Genomic DNA, 18811 nt, shown 5'->3' with positions numbered 1-18811 from the left:
TCTCCAATAAGATTTTGGTTCAGGAACATGCAAAGTCTTGTATAAACACTGTGCTGTATGTTATGAAAAGACAGAGGCAGAGGTCCAACAAACGCCATATAGCACCAACAATGACGTCAGGATGTTTATGACCCAAAGACTGATCTGTTCTGGTGGAGCATAGGCTATATGCGAGGTTGGAAGGCTGAAAAGATAAGTTGCTGCTTAACATAATATCATAAGAACCTCCACCCACCAGGCACTTACAACTATGTGCCAACTGTGGGTGCTAAGCCCTATATGAATATTATTTCGCCCAATCAACCCAGGTCTTGATTCTATGGGCTTGACTCTACTGCTGTGGAGAGTTTATGGAGCTGTGCAAAGCAGAAAAGAGATTTAAGCCTTCTAATGAAAAGTGCTTAAGATCACACATCTAGTGAGCATATGTGGATTTTGGAGAGGGGCTCCTGAGTGCCATGTTAAGTATTTTCTCTTATTCCTCAAGATTTACATAGACTCATCAGGAAGGCATCGGTGATGGGTGGCCAGCATCTGTGTTTAATAAAGCCAATTGTTGGAGCCCCATGAAGATGGCCGGGAAAGTAGCTGGGAAACTACTGAAATAGTAAGAGGACGGAATGAAGACCTGAATTGGAGTGTTGAGTTGGGAAAAGAAAAACAGAGATGGAGATGGGATGCAGAAATAACTCACTGGCTATGGGGGGAAGTGAGAGAGCGAATAGATAAGAACTGTTTGAGGGTTCCTAACTTAGATGACTGTGCTTTCTGAATTGAGTACAATGATGGTGCTGTGGAGTCGGTCAGGGTGCTTGAGGAGAAGGGCAGATGGAGGGGCTACAACAGTCAAACCTGTTTTGGACATGCCGAGCTGAAGGTGATGGTTGGAATCCCTGGAGAGATGTTCAGGGAGAGATGAGAGTAAGAGTGGTGAAGTCATTTCCTGCGAGAGTTGGGTATTTGGATATCAGCACAGAATTACTCTTTGAAGATGAGATCATGTATGAACTTTGGTGAAGAAAAGACCTTTGAAGAACTCTGACTTTCAAACATGAAGGAAAGAGAAAAAAGGTGAAGCCAAGAAAACTCATCTAAGAAGGAGGAATTAGTCCATTTAAGGACTCTCCACTCTGTCCTCACCCCAAAGCAGCAGTATAACATCAAAGTAAGGAAGCTTTTACCAGGACAGACTTGTCAGCTGGAAGGCAGTATAAGTACTTTACCTGCCTAGTCCTCTGTGCTTTCAGCAACATCTCTAAACTCAATCCCCTCTCTAATTACATATACTTATTTGACAGAATTCTTTTGTTGACTCTCCTGTTCAGCTTTGTTTCGTTGATAAATGTGGCAGACACTGTAGACTGGTTGCTCAAAAATCAGTCACAACCCTTTCTCCCTTGTCTTCTTTTACTAAAGAGGCTGGAAAATAAAAATACTCAATTTCCTAGACTTCCTCAGAGCTGATCGCAGCCAAGTAACACAGTTCTGGCCAATGAGATTCAAGCATACATCACTAAGAGAGGTTTCTAAGGAAGAGTTTTAAACAGTACAGACATATTCATGTTCATTGCTCCTTCCTATCTTCTCCCTTTCTGGAACTCTGACACAATGTCCGGAGGTACAACATTCACCTTGTAATCATAAAGACAAAAGCTAAGAGGAGGGCATAACAAAAAGACAGAAGGAGCCTGCTAATTCATAAAAACTCAAACTGATATATCAGCTCTACTTTATATGCCCAGATTTTACTGCTTGAGAGAAAGTACTTTGCCCTCCCAAAGATCAACAAACCAGCAGCATTGGTTCATCTGGCAGTTTGTCAAAAATGAAGAATCTCAGCCTGCACTACTCCACCCTGCCTAGATTTAATGAATCATAATTTGAATTTTAACAAGATTCAATGGGATTCATGTGCATATTAAAGACTGAGAAGCAATGGTTTAGGTCACTATCAGTTACGTTGATGCTTTCAGGAGAATTTAATCCTAACTTATAAAAAGTCCTGGGAGGCCCACAGGTCTCATTTTCCCTTGCGGTAACTACTTGCAGTTCAGATGATTATCAACTATATGCATATTTCCCATAGTGCCTGAGATCAATGACCTAATGGTTTGGGGAAAGAAAATAAAGAATAAAACTCAGAGGCAAAGTGGCTGTGCCACCAGGAAACAGGAGTGGCTGCTCTATCGTACAACTCTTTGAAATTGCATAAACCATGAGCTTTCCACATCTAAATATCCTCGTCCTGCAAAGTGGCTGGGTTTATGAGGCTCACACAAGATAATGTGACAAACTACTACGAAAGTACCTAAACAGAAAGCATTATTATTTAAAAATTTTGCAAAAAAACTCCTTTTCAATAAAAATCTCGCTTTCCCTGTGGAACTATGGGTGAAAAGCTAAACGATTCAAAGGGTCTTGTTAATCTCTTACATTAACCACTGGAATTTGGGGTGAGAAAGCTAGCTGGTCTCATTTGAATAGAACTATACATGTGTATATATTTATAATAAAGTACCCAGGAAAAATGATCCTCAGAAAGTGGTCCTCACCAGAGAAGCCAATGCAACCCATGTAAGGAGCTAAAGAGCCTTGAGACCAAGTAAAATACCCGGATCACATTTGCCCCATAAAAAAAGAATCTGAAATGAATGTAAAGTTACTTGACTTGGGGGAATGCAGACCTATGAGTGTGTGTGCCAGTTGCTATATATTTGATTAGTCCCGTGCGGCTGCAATGCTAGAGGCATTAAAACTGAAAGTAATTGTTATTATTATGGGTAATGGCCACAATAGCAGAAATAGTAAACTAAAGCAGAATATTAACATATGAGAAAGCAGTGGAACAAAACCCACCATCATAAATTGTCCTTGCTAACTATCAGCGGTTTGTGAGAGCTTGAAATTATTTTCAAATATGCACCTAAAATAACATTACATTAGTCTCATGTATCTTATTCATTGCTCCCTCTTCAAAATCTGTTTCTTCGTAGACACTTATAGAACTATCTGACTCCAAGAGAAGTCAAATATTAAATAAAATGAGCATTTTAATGACTCAAAAGTAGTCAATCAGCCATGTGCTGAAAATACTTTAAATTAATCTAATGCTTAAAAATAACTAATAAAATTGTTATAAAGCACTTTATGAATTTAAAGTGTCATAAAAATGGCCCATAATCAGAATAATTGTCATTATAAAAATAATTTAATACCCACAAAATCACCAGGGAGAATTTCTATCGTTATTCCCTGAACTGAGGAAAGAAAACACTATACACAGAGAACCGTGAAAAATAAGGAATTCTAAGCTGTCACTTTAAAAATTAAATGTTCGGTAAGGAAAAAAAAATCTAAACACAACTGAGGAGACTGATTGAACTTTACTTTGTGTGTATTATATTTTTTAAGTGGTAAGACAGATGCATGATTTTGTCTAATGAGTCCAGATAGATGATATTCAATAGATTGCTTAAAACACTTTCAAAAAACAAATAAAGTCTGAAAAACTGGGCAATCTATTTTCTGAATTGTTTCCTAATGGAAACTAATTTTCATTACTACAGGATGACAGCACTTTGGGGAATAGAAAAAGAGCTGATGTGAGATAACGTACTTTTTTTTTTCTTTTTGCTACAAAACCAAAAATCCATAGCCCAAAGAAGACCAGCAAAAGGAGAAACTACTGTCAAAAGTGTCAAATTTACACTGAATATTGCTCGTCATTCTTTCTAAAAATTGGGATCCTGTGGGGTCTGGTGAATTAAGCAACACAGAAGATGTCAGGAGCAATGAAATTGAACCCCAGGCATATTTTAATGGCTCAGCTGGTTTCTCGACCTATAAAAATCACGACACTTACTCCTGTCTGTGTTAGGTAATTAACAGCTATAAGGCACTCTGAAACTAAAAACTGCTAAATAAATAATGACTGTCCAAGAAACTTAACCGTAATGTGCTAAATAAGAATGATGAAACATGGGCTCAAAACTTAACCATTTTTGTTTTCAAGTTAATAATGTAAATGAGATTCCAGTTTCTTACTGGGTTTCAGCTGGGTGTTAGACAGCAAGTTAAATGTAGCGACTGGGAATTACAGAAAGTATTGTGCGTCTCCAAGAGCAGGTGATTCAACCTTACATGTAAATAATGAAAATAAAGTTATGTTCTATTTCTGTAACCGCGGAAATACCTCCACTTTGCCTCTGTCTACATGCCGGTTGAAGCCATTCTACTTGAAAATCCATTAACCAAGCACTCAACTTTTTGAGAATTTCCATTTATTTAGAACTGATTTTGAAACCCTAAACCACAGCCATGTTTTAAACTATTTTCTGGGAATTAACAACAGAAGAATATCCAGTTAAAATTACTGTTCTCTACCTTTCCCAATCTCTTGGACTACAATATTTATGAGACTGTAGGCCTATCTAAATATTTTCACTGCTTTTTAGACTGACTTACTGAGGAAATAAGGATGGAAAAGATATTAGCAACAATTCTGCAATTATTAAAAGAACGAACATTTGCCCTCTAAACTTTCTCTTTCAATGCTGTGGTATGAGTAACTAATGAGATTTTAACTATACACCAAGAGAGTTAATTTTTTTTTATTATTCCTATATAGTCTTCATTTCCATATATACTTGAACTGCTCTGAAATAAGTTTAAAAAACCCAAGGAATTATAAATCATGGAAAAAATGGGAAAACCTTAGAAATCAAATCCATTTTAATTATTTCTCATTGAAAAATACAATAGCAAGGAAAATAGGGTCTTCTCCCTAAATCCAAAATCTGATCCAGGTTCTGTTCAGAAACATACATTCTTCTCTGAATTATCTGTACACTTATAAATAGGCTAAGAACAAGGGATAATTGAAATTAATCATGAAACAAACAAGCTTAAATCCTATTTATTGCATAGCTGGGGAGAAAGTCATCGCTTACTATTTTGAGGAAAAATTAAACATCAACAGAAGAAACTAAAGTAAAAAGGTATTATTCACATTAAGATGCAAATATATCATTTTATCCTCAAAATAAGCAAAACCTCAAATACCAGTCTCAGTGACTCATTAATTTAATTGGGACATTCGCTTTTATGATCATAGATGTAAAAAGACCACTGTGTCCCAAACATAATTACCACATCAGCATCTCTCATTTCATGAAATTATTAGTTAAGATGAGAGCCTCAGAGTGAATTTAGATTTGATTAGCTTCACTTATTTTAAGAACACTGAATAATGTAAGATCCGTTTAAGTAAAAGGGAACCAAAAGGGGCACTTCTCAGAAGTGCCACATTCCTCTAGACCTGCCACCGCGCGGTAGAGACGGGAGTTCTTTGGAGCCACCACTCTGTACCTACCTTCCAGGTGCAGCCACATTAGCCTGCCCTTCACGCTGACGACAGAGGCCACACAGAGTTCGCCTGGATTCCTAGGGTTGACAGCTTCCAGTTTCATGTTCTTGGTAAAGCCCCGACTGAACGATGTCTGAAAGACAAACGGAACTAACACTGAGCCGGTGGGTATCAGAGCCTAATCGGGTGCAGCAAGAGCGCTGGGCAGATGAAGAGGCAAAAAAAACCCAGAAACAGTCACACATGCATGTGCACAGGCAGCTTATGGATAAGACAGAGGCATGTTGACATGTTTGTCTTTCCCATCCCTTGTGAAGAAAGAACTCTGCATTCTTTATTTTTATATCCTAAAATCTAGAACTAAGCCTGGCACACTGGAGGTGCCTAAGGATATTGGTTAAAGGAGGTAGAGAATAAACACACAAATGAATCTGAAGCCCCTCTTTCCAGTTCATATGCACCCTTACTTTAATCACCAAAGGACAAATCATTTCTTCCACTTCCCTGTGTCCCTGACCAGATCAAACTAGGGCCTATTGAAGGGAATTAAAGTAGGCAGAGCCAAGTCCCCATACGGCCTCATTTCCTTTCAATCTGGAGAATGTCCCATAGAATTTCTTATAGGACAGGTTTGCTGGTGAGGAATTCTCTTGGTTTTCTTTCATCTGAAATTGTCCTTATTTTACCTTTGTTCTTTTTGAATGTTTTTATTTCCGTTTTTAGTCACTTTTTAAAAATTTACATATACTAAAAGCTTGCTCTTTGGTGTACAGTTCTATGAGGTTAGGGCCAGTAGACAAAAGCACACAGTCTGGAAGCCATAAACACAAGCAAGATATTGAACAACAGCTTCACCCTCCAAAATACCCCAGCACTGACCCTCGTTTAATCAATCCCTCCCAATCCCTGGCAACTACTGATTCCTATCATTTTTCCTTTTGCATAATGACATCTAAATGGAATCATATCTTTGGGGTCTAGCTTCTTTCACTTAACATAATGCATATGAGATTCATACATGCTATTGCATGTACTGGTAACTTGTTCTATTTAATTAGTGAGTAATATTTCAAATGTATAGCTGTACCATGGACTATATATATGTACAATGTCTATCCATTTATCAGGTGAAGAATACTGGAGTTATTTCTTATTTTGAGTGATTATGAACGAAGCTGCTATACACATGCAGGTACAAATTTTGGTGTGAACGTACGTTTTCATTTCTCTACACATGGGATCACTGTATCAGGTGGTAAGTGTATGTTTTACTTCCTAAGAAACGGTCAGAATATTTTCCAAAGTGTTCCTAAGATTTTGCATTCTCACCAAAGCAACATATGCGAGTTCCAATTGCTGAGCATTCTTGCTGACACTTGGCATAGCCATTTTAAAAAATTGTAATCATTGGTATCTCATTGTGCCTTTAATTTGCAATTTTCCTACTAACTGATGAAGTTGAGCCTCTTTTTACATGTTTCTTTGTCATCTATGTACCCTCTTTGGTGAAGTGTTGGTTTTTAATAAACTTCATTCTTGGAGCATATTTTTGCTGGCTATTGAATAATCATTTTTTTCTTTCAGCATGCTAAATACTTTTGTCCACTATCTTCTAGCCTCTGTCCTTACTGAGAAGAACTCAGTGGTTACTCAAATTGTTGTTCTCCTATTTGGAATATATCATTTTTTTCTCTAGCAATTTTCAAGATTTTTCTCTTAATGTTTGTATTCCAGCAATTTGACAAAGTTGGGTTCCTTTGAATTTATGCTGCTTGAGGTTCACTGAGAGCAGCAAACCTATAACTGTAGGTCTTTCAGCTACTCTGAGAAATTTTTGGCCATTATTTTTTTCCTGCCACTCAGTTTTGCCACTTCTGAGTCTCCAACTACACACAATATTTTCCTTCAGATCCCTAAGCCTCTGCTCATCTTTCTCTCCCCAATCATTTTTTAATTCTCTATTCTTCAGATTAGAAAATTTCTATCTTCAAAAATTCTATTATTTTCCTTCAGATCCCTAAGCCTCTGCTCATCTTCCTCTTCCCAATCATTTTTTAATTCTCTATTCTTCAGATTAGAAATTTTCTATCTTCAAAAATTCAAGGTCACTGACTCTTTTATTAACTCCTTGTGAATTTCTTTACTTCAGATATTTTATTTTCAGTTCTAGAACTTATCTTCCTATAAATTTCTGATTTGGTTAATCTGGATGGGACCAGAGAATTTGTATTTACAACAGGTATTTATCAAGTGATGCTGCTGCTGCTGTTGTGGGAACCACACTTTGAGAACCACTGCTTTACATCACAGGGCTTAGTTAGAATAGAGGCATTAAAACACCTGTCTGTTAACTTCCAACACCTGGGTCATCATGGGTTTGGTCCTACTGATTATCTTATCTCACAGAGAATAGGTTATGTTTTCCTATTTTGCCATATGTTCAACAATTCTGGATTGGACCCTGGATATTCTTAATGTTATGTATGAAGATTATTCTGGACTGTATTATTTTTCTCCCAAGAGTGTTGACTTTTTTGCTTTAGTAAGCAGTTACCATGACTGACCCAAAGTAGAACATCTGTCTAAGTAGCTTGATTCTCAGTTCAGTTATTTTATCCTTAGCTGGGTTGTTTGGAGCCTGACTGACACACATGTAGATCAGGAATGAGCCGAGATTCAGGAAAAGTTTATACACAGAATTTGTGGTTCTCCCTCTCTGGCTTTCTCCTGTCTGAGAGTCTCCCCTCATTTCCAGTGATTGACACTGGCCATGTTATGGTATGTAGTTCATCAGACCAGAAAGACTGTGAAATTTCTATCACTGTTTTAGCTATCCTGTATACTGCCAACTGTGGCTGCCTTCAGATGAAAAGCCTAAAAATAAAGGGACAATCATTCCATGCTGTTCCTTTCTTCCAAGTATCTATTCCCTCCATAATCTCATTGCTTTTATTCATTCTCCAGTGCACTGAGGTAGTTGTTTCTAGTATTTTGTCCAGAGCTTAGAACTGCCAGCTGAAGGAGGGTCACTCAGACACGAGTTTAATTAGCCAATATTAGAAGCCAAATTGTCCCCTATTTTAAAATAAATATGAAACTTGAAAATCGCCAAATGCAAATTATGAGATGTGTTACAACATGATAGAAATAACTGTATCTGTTTTGAAAAACACACACCAAATTAAGTATGTTCCTATAATTAATGGGACATCCTTTTGTCACTCATAGAAAGAAATCAAGGTAATACACGTTTACATATCTTTTTATATAAGTTAAGTTGAAAAATACAATTTTCTATTGTAATTTCTGCAATGAAAAAATGCAGAATTATCTAACATATATTAAGAAACCAATTTATTCTATTCCTTTGTTTCTTTGGAAACAGAAATCAAAGATAATAATTTTAGGTAGGCTAGAATATTTTTCTGCGAGTCATCCTGCCTCATCCAAACATATTATGTATTGAGTTTCTGTCTGATAATACAACTCAATAGGCTGCCTGAAAAACCTCTAAGTGAGTTAAAACACATTTTATTCTACTTAATAAGGGAAAGCTACAACCACATAACCTATTTTCGTTTCGGCTCACTGCTTGAGGGTAATTTATAAAGGATCAATAGCAAAACTGTTACCTGTGAGTTTATTTTACTAAGCATTTGGCTGTGTCAATCCATTTCATAACTGCCTGTGATTGTTAAACATCCCTGGGGAAATGTCTTCCATGCCTCCACTCTCCCTTCTACATGGGAGATGTGTGATTTAAAAATGAATTCATAATAAGCATTCCATTAAAAAGTACTTGTAGCAAGCTAACAAATTCAGGAAAGCACCAGTAATGCAATGCATATGCCAATGGGCAGATACCAATCCAGCCTATTAAATAAATGAAGCCAGAAACAAAGGGGAGCAGGGTACATATTAGTACCAAGGACCTTCCTAATGAGTAAGACCAGCAAGTTCATTAAAGCAGATTTAATCTTGGTTCCTAATCCCAAAAGCTCAGAGGCCACCTGGAGATGTAGCTACTAAAAGCCATATGGAAAACAGCTGGCTGAATGGAAGCAGAGAGCAGATAAACTAAGCCCCAGTGGTGCTGTGCTATCATAGAAGTTATAGTTCCCTAAATATTGGACACTAGGAAGAGATGTGAGGATTCTCTTCCCAAGGCTAGAGAGTCAGGATAGGAATAGTTCTCTTTTCAGGTAGAAAGTACAACCTCAAAGGGGTAGCGGTATGGGACAGAGTGCTTCCATGGTCCTATGTGAGAGGCACTGAGGCCAGGAGATCCTGTGACAGTGACATCATTGTGGTGAAAAGTAAAGTAGGAACGCACTGGACTTAGCAGCCTTACAGGTTACCCAGCTGCTGTCCTCATGGAGGACAGTCACACGGCTGTCCCCATCAAACCACCTACACCACAAAGGTCTCCAGTGCTACAGAGAAACCACTTTTGTGCAAGGCAATGGAAAAGCCCAACAGAAAGCTCATTTAATCATTTAAGAAGAACTTGAGTTTCCAATTCTGTGAATTTTTCTGTATTTATGAGTACAAGTAGACCCGGTTATCAATCTACTTAATTCTCCAAAATTTGATGTTGGCTTTTGCTCAGTGTTGAGTTCCTCTGTTTTAAGACAACCCTATCACCTCCCAGTTCTCATATTGTGTTATCCCTGTAATACAAATCATGGTGGGGGCAGAAGGTATGCAATGATTCAGCAAGTATAGGATACGTGTTTAGAAAACAAATATCTGATTTGGGAGTACTTTTCAGTGTTGTAAAGCAGATCCCAATTAGAGCACTACATCTTTTTTTTTTTTTTTGCTATAAGGAATTAACTTTCGTGATTAAATGTACATTTAGCACTCTATACTCTATTTATGCCTCATTCTTAAAATGGAGATGATACATATCCCTTTTCATAATTCCTAGGGATGGTGAAGCTTAAACGAACAGCTTTATGAACTACTTTATAAAACCACCACCTATAATTGCAATTATACATGTGTACACACACATACACATATTTCATTGCTACTTTATAGTAAAAAACATTCTATCGCTATACATAGGCTCTACTTGAACAAGGTAGCAGCTTAACATAAGCAAAGTGCAAAATTGTCTGGCATCTTCTTAAAGCACTAAAAATCCTCATTTTTATTTTGAAAGAATTTCAAACTTACAGGACAGTTGTAAAAATAATACAAAACCCATATAGAGAACTCCTACATACATCTTCCCCCAGAGACCCAGATCTACCAATTTTAACATTTTGTCACATTTGTGGTATGATTTAATCTAGCCAGCCAGCTACTTATCCATCCATCTCTCTCTCTCTCTCTCTCTCTCTCTCTCTCTGTCTCTTTCTCTCTCTATTTATCTATATATATACATATATATATATCAATTTTCTAAACATTCAAGAGTGTGTTATATACTTCATGTTCTTTATACCTTTCCTAAGAATAAAGATATTATTTATATAACTACCTGAAATATGTTTATCAAGTTCAAGTTCAAGAACTTTAACCTTCCCAGTTTTTTCATTTATCACAATAAGATCCTTACGGACTGCAAAGCAAAACATTTTAAGATCATACTTTAAGAATATAACTCAAGAACAGACACTCTCATACCTACAAAAATTATCAACATTTTAACACATTGCAAATGCTTACTAATGGTGGCACAGATGACCAGCTCTCCACCAGAATTTGCGCTCCTTCTTCCATAGTAGACGACAGGGAAGAGTTGCCTAGCCGGGACAGCTGTCCTAGCTTCATGACATGATAGAGCCATGTGACCAGTTCTCACCAATAGAGAGCAAAGGAAGTGATATGCTTCAACAGCAGGCTACAGTTTCTAGAACCTGGGATACCTTTTGCTTGATCTCTAGTCCTATCTGCTGGCTAGATTCAGAAGGTGAAGCCAAAACCAGCTCGAGTCCAAGTATGTGACTCTCCACACTAAGAAAAACCACCCACTGATCAGAAACATTATGGATTCTTCCAGAAATGAGAAACAAATATATACTGTGTTTCAGCCACCGCGCATTTATTATACGATTTTGACTACAGCCTAGCATCATCCTAAGTTTTCATACAAAATGAGAGAGTGGACTTTCCAAAAGCATGGTAATTTCATGATTTTTTGGCACAAGACTGAACTCTAACCTTCCTCAATAAGTTGAAGGCGACTTATAAAACCTGTGATAGACAACATCTCTCATTAAAAAAGTAGTAATAAAAAGAAGAAGCATCTTACGTTTCTGAAGCAGAAGGGGGGGGCTGCCTCTGCCCCATGCTGCTTATGATAATCCGCCCAGTCAAAATCCTGGCCAGAGTAACCTGTATGGGACAAAATAGAGATAAAATGGCATGAATCAGGCTAAATCTGAGACAAATGAACAGCATTAGGATGTGTTGGTAACTCACATGATAATGGGTGCATGTCTTGGACCACCTAGGATGATGCTTCCATGAGCCTAACAGCACCTCAAACTTTAAGAAGGTCAGATGAAAAGTTTTGAAAAATGCATATAACAAGATACCTGTAAAGTATCCCATCATTACCATAACGTGGTGCCTGAAGGCACGTAAAGAAGATTGGACTCTATCTCCAGGAGCTCTTCCCAGTGGGCAGGTTTGTCAACAGGAAAGAAGTTCAGGAGGGATAATATCCAAAACGCTTTCTCACAATCCATTTGGCAGAAACATACAAGAATCCCCCCCTCCCCAAGTGTAAACATTGAGCTCAGGCGTACTTAACTTTTCATTATCTTCATGGACACCATTTGAATTTATATTGAATTAATATTGAAAAAAACATGATACGGGAATGCTTTCCAAAGAACTAAAGAAGGTCAAACAGATAGCAATCAAGGGACAGAGCTTCTAGAGATAAAGTTTCTGAAGAAATGAAGGGAAAGGAGGAATATGAACTTTGCTTAGAACCAAATGATTGAAGGTGAAGGAAAATGAGAATAGGGAAAGATGGAATGCTCTGGTGTGAAGTGAGATACCGGGGGAGGGGTCTGAAAAACAACTATTCACCTGTATACTGGAATTCAATAAAACACAGCCCTTGCCCAAATGGTTTTTGTCTCCTTTTTTTTTTTCATTTCTTTTCTTTGGGAGTAAGGGTAGGAAAGGAAACAATTATCCAATACATCTACCTCCATCGTGACAACCATGACAAGACATGGCAGGAAGTGAGAGGAAACCGTTCTGAACTGTAAATAAGAAAGGTACCAAGGGATGGCTCAGTCTAGCTAGGAAAATACCTCTTAAGATACGTGTCATCTGCAGGAAGCAGATAAATTAACAAGATGTCCTGAAAAGGGGAGTGAGATGTTAAAAAGTTGCCTGTGAACACAGGCTAGCAAATGGGAATGGAAACTGCAGTACCAATTATGATTAATTGAATATGTGCGAAATGTTACTGCTATCTTCACTGAATGTGCTCTCCTTACTGATTTAAGCGTATGTAAAATAAATCTATAATGGATTTCTGAAGTATATTTTGACCCAAGTCCCTCAATATTTTTTCTCCATACTATTATAAATATTACAATTTCCAATTCACTTAACATGAGCAGACTTTTCATTTGCTAAACCTCACAGCTGTAGAGATACCACAGAAAATTCTTATTAAAAATATTGGTTGCCTTCCACCTCCATACGTACTCCCCAGGTACAAAAGATGTATAATTTTTATTAAGTAACTGTAATTTACCAGCCTTTTTTTTAGGATAGGTGTGTGTGTGTGACCAAATGTGAACAAGAAGGCAGCTGCCTCTCTCTGGCCCTGGGACTGATCCAAATCCCTTCCATAACCTTGCAAACCATCAGTAATAGAGGTATGTTTCTTTCTTTCCTAGAACACCCACAAAGACCACTGCTAATTTCCACCCAAGCAGGGGATAAGAAGTCTCAGAATTCTATATACTTTCTAGCTAGTTTTGAAGACCCAAAAAGGACACTCTTCAAGTTTCCCACCTCCCACCCCCTTTATTTATTCACCAGCTGAATGGTTCGTGCATCAGAAGCTTCTAGAAGGGGCCAAACTAGCTTTCTTCAAACAACTAAAGCATAACATTGTAAACAAGATAATATTAAGTTTCTTTAAAAGTAAAATAATTCTCTACTTTGAGAGCAGTTACTTTAGAACTGTTCTGGATGAAATCCTTACAAAGGATGAATGTATAAGAACCAAAAAATCATCCTCAAGACACTGCAGATGGTGAGGAGCTTTGTAAATGCACAAAGCGAATTAGACAGGAAAGCACAACTATCAGCACCTGGATAAATCATGGTAAAAGCCAGTGGAATATTATATGCATGAGTTCCTCATCTACAAATTCACAAAATAAAGAGCAAAACTTTGAGAGCTCCCCTGGCTACTGCATTCTAATAACTCTGAGCCATTGTTACTAATTATTTTACTGTGGCCACTTAGGACTCTTTGTCCTAAGCCACTCTGTGGCTAATTCTCTGCTCTTCTTATAGGACAAAGGACTGGACAAGGAGGGGCTATGCAAAAAGACATTCCCTCTCAAGACCTCTCTGCTGAAGAGATGAAGACAAGGTAGAGCTCTGCAACAGGGCTTGAGTTTAATATTAAAATCTGGATCTTCTTTTCTTCAAATATCTCCTTCTTGGAACTCTGTCACTTTCTTTGTTAACTTTCTGAGCTGAAGACATCCTCACAAGATTATGGGGAGATGGGGAGGGTAAAGAGGAAAAAGCCTTTTATATAAATGAATAGCAAACCACTCTCTAATATAGCATGGAATTCGGGTATTCCTAAAGGTCAATATCTGTGCAGACAAAACTTTTCAACTGGGAAGTCACCCTAATTCTCCCACAGATAAACACACAGGATTTGGGTTTGCTAAATCCATATTCATAACAGATGACTTCAAATGGGCTTCAAAATACCATTAAATGTCATGCTCCATGTTTTCCTGGACCTACATTCAACCTTTTCTATATCTAGTCCTCAAGTCTGTCTTCTATGGCGAGTCATTTTTTAAACTAATAATTTGATGACATAACCAGGCCTTGCTGGTTATCTCCTAAACAGCAATTAATTATTCTACCCGTAAAACTCTCATTTCCATGAGTATTTTCTGACAGCCTAGACTTCTCCTTGTCTCGTAGGGACCAGTAGTAACTCATATCAAGGCCTAAAATTCTTTTCCTTTGGGCTGATAATAAGCTCTCATTGTGAGGCAGTTTTGTGACAGCTCAAAAACTAATTGCTACATAAAAACAAATTGCTGTGGATTGTATAATAGAGACAACAGGGGTCAATTATACTCATTAATCAACAAAGACAGAATAAGAAGCACTAAGGCTTGGCTGCAGCCAGGAAGGAATGCTTTAAACCCCAGAGGAAAATAGCAATGTATTATGCCCAAAGGAACCCCAGTAAGATTAAGTGCCAAAATCACATCAGAAAACATGGAGGCAAAAAAAAGCAATGGAATGAAAAATTTAAAGGGCTGAAAGAAAACAATTGCCAGCCAAGAATTTTATATCTGGTGAGAATGTCTTTCAAAAATGAGGGAGAGATTAAAACATTCCCAGATAAACAAAAGCTGAGAGTGTTTGTCCTCATTAGAGCTGCCCGACACGCAATGCTAAGGGGAGTTCTTTAGACTGAAAGGAAATGACAATAGACAGAGGATCAAAGCAGCATAAAAATTAAAGTCCTCCAGGGACAGTAACCATATGGGAAATTTTAAACGCCGGTACTATTGTAATATATATTTTTGGTATATAACTCCATTTTTGAATGCTTACTAGTTATAAAATGCAAATGCATAAAAAGTAATGATATATCTATGGTTTTGGACACACAATGTACAAAGACATAATTTGTAACAAGTACAACAGAAAGGTGGGTGGAAGGACACGTGCAGGAAGAGTGTGTACCTACTGACATTAAGTTGTTATCAAATCAAACATTGTTGTTACAAATTTAGAATGCTAAACTTCAGCACCATGGTAATTACAAAGAAAATATCTGAAAATATATACTGAAGGAAATGAAAAGAGATTCAAAATGGTACGCTACAAAAAACATCATATAAATATGAAAAAAGGCATTAATAGAAGAATTGAGGGCCAAAAAAAAGGTATAAAATTAAACATGACCAGACAGCAAAGGGGCAGAAGAAACTTCTGCATTATCAGTTATGATTTTAAATACGAGTAGATTAAACCCTCCCATCAAAAGGCAGAGAGGGGCAGAATGGATAAAACCCACTCAAATTTAAAATCACACCACACCAACGTAAGAAAATCAATTAATATATTCTGCTACATTGACAGAATGAAGGGAAAAAAAACGATCAGCTCAACTGAGACAGAAAGGCATTTGACAAAATCCAGCTCCTTTTCCTGATAAAACACCTAGAAAACTAGGAATAGAAGGAAACTTTATCAACTTGATTAAAGGCAGAAGTGAAAATCCTACAGCTAATATGATACGCAGTGGTGAAGAATTAAAAGCCTTCCACTCACAATCCGGAGCAGGACAGGGATGCTTACTGTCACCACTGTTCTTCAGTATTGTACTGGAAGTTCTTGCCAGAGTACTTTGAACAAGAAAAACAAAATAAAAGGCATCCAAATTGGAAAGGAAGAAGGAAACTTTCCCTATTTGCAGATGGGAAGAGCCTCTATAATACATTAAATCCACTACAATCTGCAACAAAGCTTCTAGAGCTAATAAATAAATTCAGCAAAGTGTGAGGGTATACTATCAACATGCAAAAATCAGTGGTGTTTCCATACATAAGTAATGAACAATCTGAAGAAGAAATAAAAAACAGAAATTCTGTTTACAATAGCAACTAAAAGAATAAAATATCTAGAAATAAATCTAACTAAGATGTAAAGGACTTGTATGCAGAAAACTACAAAACACTGCTAAAAGAAATTAAAGGAGTAAATAAATGGAAGGATGTTCTGAATTCATACATTAGAAGACTAGATGTTAAGATGTCAATTCTACCCAAAGTGATGTATAATCCAATTCAATCCCAATCAAAGTTCTAACCACCCTCTTTGCAGAAATGGAAAAGCCAGTCATCAAATTTATATAGATGGATAAGGACCCCAAATAGCCAAATCCATCTTGAGAAAGAATAAAATTGGAGGAGTCACACTTCTCCACCTTAAAACTGATTGAAAATCCACAATAATAAAAGTAACACGGTACTGGCACACAGACATATAGACCATTGGAGTCAAATTGAGAGCTCAGATTTTAGTTGTGTTTAATATCCAGAATATATATAGAAGTTCTACAACTCAACCACAACTCTATCAAAGAATGGACAAAAGATTCAAGTAGATATTTACCCAAAGAAGATATACACAAATGGCCAAAAAAGCACATAAAAAGATGTTCAGCATCATTAGCTATTAGGGAAATGCAAATCAAACCCACAGTGAGAAACCATTTCATACCCACTAGAATAGCTATTAGTAAAAAAAAAAAAAAAAAAATTACAAATGCTGGAGAAAATGTGGAAAAATAGAACACATTCATTCTTAGTGGGAGTGTAAAATGATGTAGCTGCTGTGGAAGACAGTTTGGCAGGTCCTCAGAAACTTAAGTATAGAATAATGGTATGTCCTGGGAGACCCACTTCTAGGTATATACCCCTAAGAACTGAAAGCAGAGACTGGGACAGATATTTGTACACCACTGTTCATAGCAAAAGTCTTCACAGTTGCCAAAAGAATGTGGTCATCCAAGTGTCTTTGAACCGATGAATTGATAAGCAATATATAGTGTATATACAATAATGAAATATTATTCAGCAATAAAAAGAATGAAGTGGTGATATACGCCACAACACAGATGAACCTTGTCAGTCAAATAAACACTCAAAATGACATATTTAGTATGATCTCACTGATATAAAAGCATTAGAGTAAGCAAACTCTTTGAATGAGAATTTAGAGTACAGGTCACTAGGGGACAGAGTGGGGAGAAGGTTGGGAATAAAAAGTGCGCAGAGTTTTCATTTGGGATGATCTGAAAGTTTTGGTAATGGATGGTGGTGAAGGTAACACAACACTGTGAACAGAATTAACAGATAGAATTAATTATACCTGCCATGAGGGAGACCTGAGTGACATATCTGAACGCGGTTAAATGGGAAATTTTAGGCTGTATGCCTAGAATAAAACTTTTTAAAAATTCATGGAACTGCAGGAAACAAACAGGGAACCTTAAGTTAAACCCTGGACCATAGTTGATGGAACAATGATAAAAATGTGCTTTCATCAATTATAACAAATGCCAAGTATACCAATGCAAGGTCTTAGGAATAGGATGGTATATGGGAACCCCCCCCCATTTTATGCATTATTTTTCTGTAAACCCACCCCTTCTCTAAAAAAAACAATAATATACATGTGTGAGGGTATATGTGTGTGTGTGGGTGTGTGGCATGAAGGCCTGAAGCCAAACAAAAAATGCAGAGAAAAACAGAGGAAGTAAGAAGAAAATAAGACCAAAAAAGTAAAAGAAAGAAAAAATCCCTTTAGCTATTAAAACTTGCAGCATGCTGCGGTGGAACTGGGTGAACCATGACCTCTAAAGTTATTTAAGCTTTTATTAGTGTTTATTCTGAATGAAATTCCAACTGCTGCAGGTCGAAAGGGGATGAGGGCAATGCCCCATTTCCTTAGGATCCAAATTAACTGACATAAAACAGCTCCACTTATAAGCATTACTACTGGCAGTGTAAATGGACAATCCTTTTGAAAAGCAATTTGGCAGTAAAATGCTCATGTCCTTTGACACAATAATTTCACTTCTGGGAATTTATTCCATACAAACAGTCCTAACAACTGAAAAAAAAGTCACCTACAGAAAGACACTCATGGCAATATTATTGATAATATCACACTCAACAACAGGAAATGGGAGGAACCTCAGCCAAGCCCATGGACTGTCAAACAGGCAGGAAAGTGCACACAGTGTGCAAAGAAAAAAAGCACAGGAAAGCAACTGCTATGGGTATAGAGGGAATGACTGCTACAAATGCAGAACTATCAATTTTACATAAAAATATGCAAAGGAAAAAGAATAAAAGCACATGTAGGAACAACTGCATAGCAAATACCAAAGTAATTGTTTGGGTTTTGGGGTTTTTCTCCTACCTCTGCATTTACAAAGTTTTTAGTAATGATCGCAAATTATTTCACCAGTAAAAATTATTTGAAAACATAGCATCCTTGCTCTATTTTACAGATAATCAGGTCATTGGTCGATCAATCAAGCATGTATTCGGTACCGTGGAATCCATCGCAACTGCCTCCCCACAGCTTCTCTCTGGCTTCCTGCTTGCTAACAGAATCCTACATGAATCACGCCAACACTAAGAGCATCACAACGGTCTCATGTCCCTTGCCGACGGATCC

General features: G+C 37.2%; 1 protein-coding gene across 10 annotated transcripts in view; it reads right to left on the bottom strand.

Annotated features, from left to right (window-relative positions):
* SFMBT2 (Scm like with four mbt domains 2) overlaps positions 1-18811 on the bottom strand; it is a 260454-nt gene that overhangs the window by 65624 nt on the left and 176019 nt on the right. For all 10 annotated transcript variants that reach the window (XM_077169475.1, XM_077169466.1, XM_077169470.1 and 7 more), the window contains 2 exons: positions 11628-11710; positions 5372-5498 (listed from right to left, as the gene is read on the bottom strand). In XM_077169475.1, the coding sequence (XP_077025590.1) occupies positions 5372-5498; positions 11628-11710 (210 nt within the window). The remainder of the gene's footprint in view (positions 1-5371; positions 5499-11627; positions 11711-18811) is intronic.

The sequence above is a fragment of the Tamandua tetradactyla genome, chromosome 7, assembly GCF_023851605.1.
Source record: "Tamandua tetradactyla isolate mTamTet1 chromosome 7, mTamTet1.pri, whole genome shotgun sequence".
Taxonomy (NCBI): domain Eukaryota; kingdom Metazoa; phylum Chordata; class Mammalia; order Pilosa; family Myrmecophagidae; genus Tamandua; species Tamandua tetradactyla.
The sequence above is the reverse complement of the archived record's forward strand: the minus strand, read 5'-3'. Positions and strand labels throughout refer to the sequence as shown.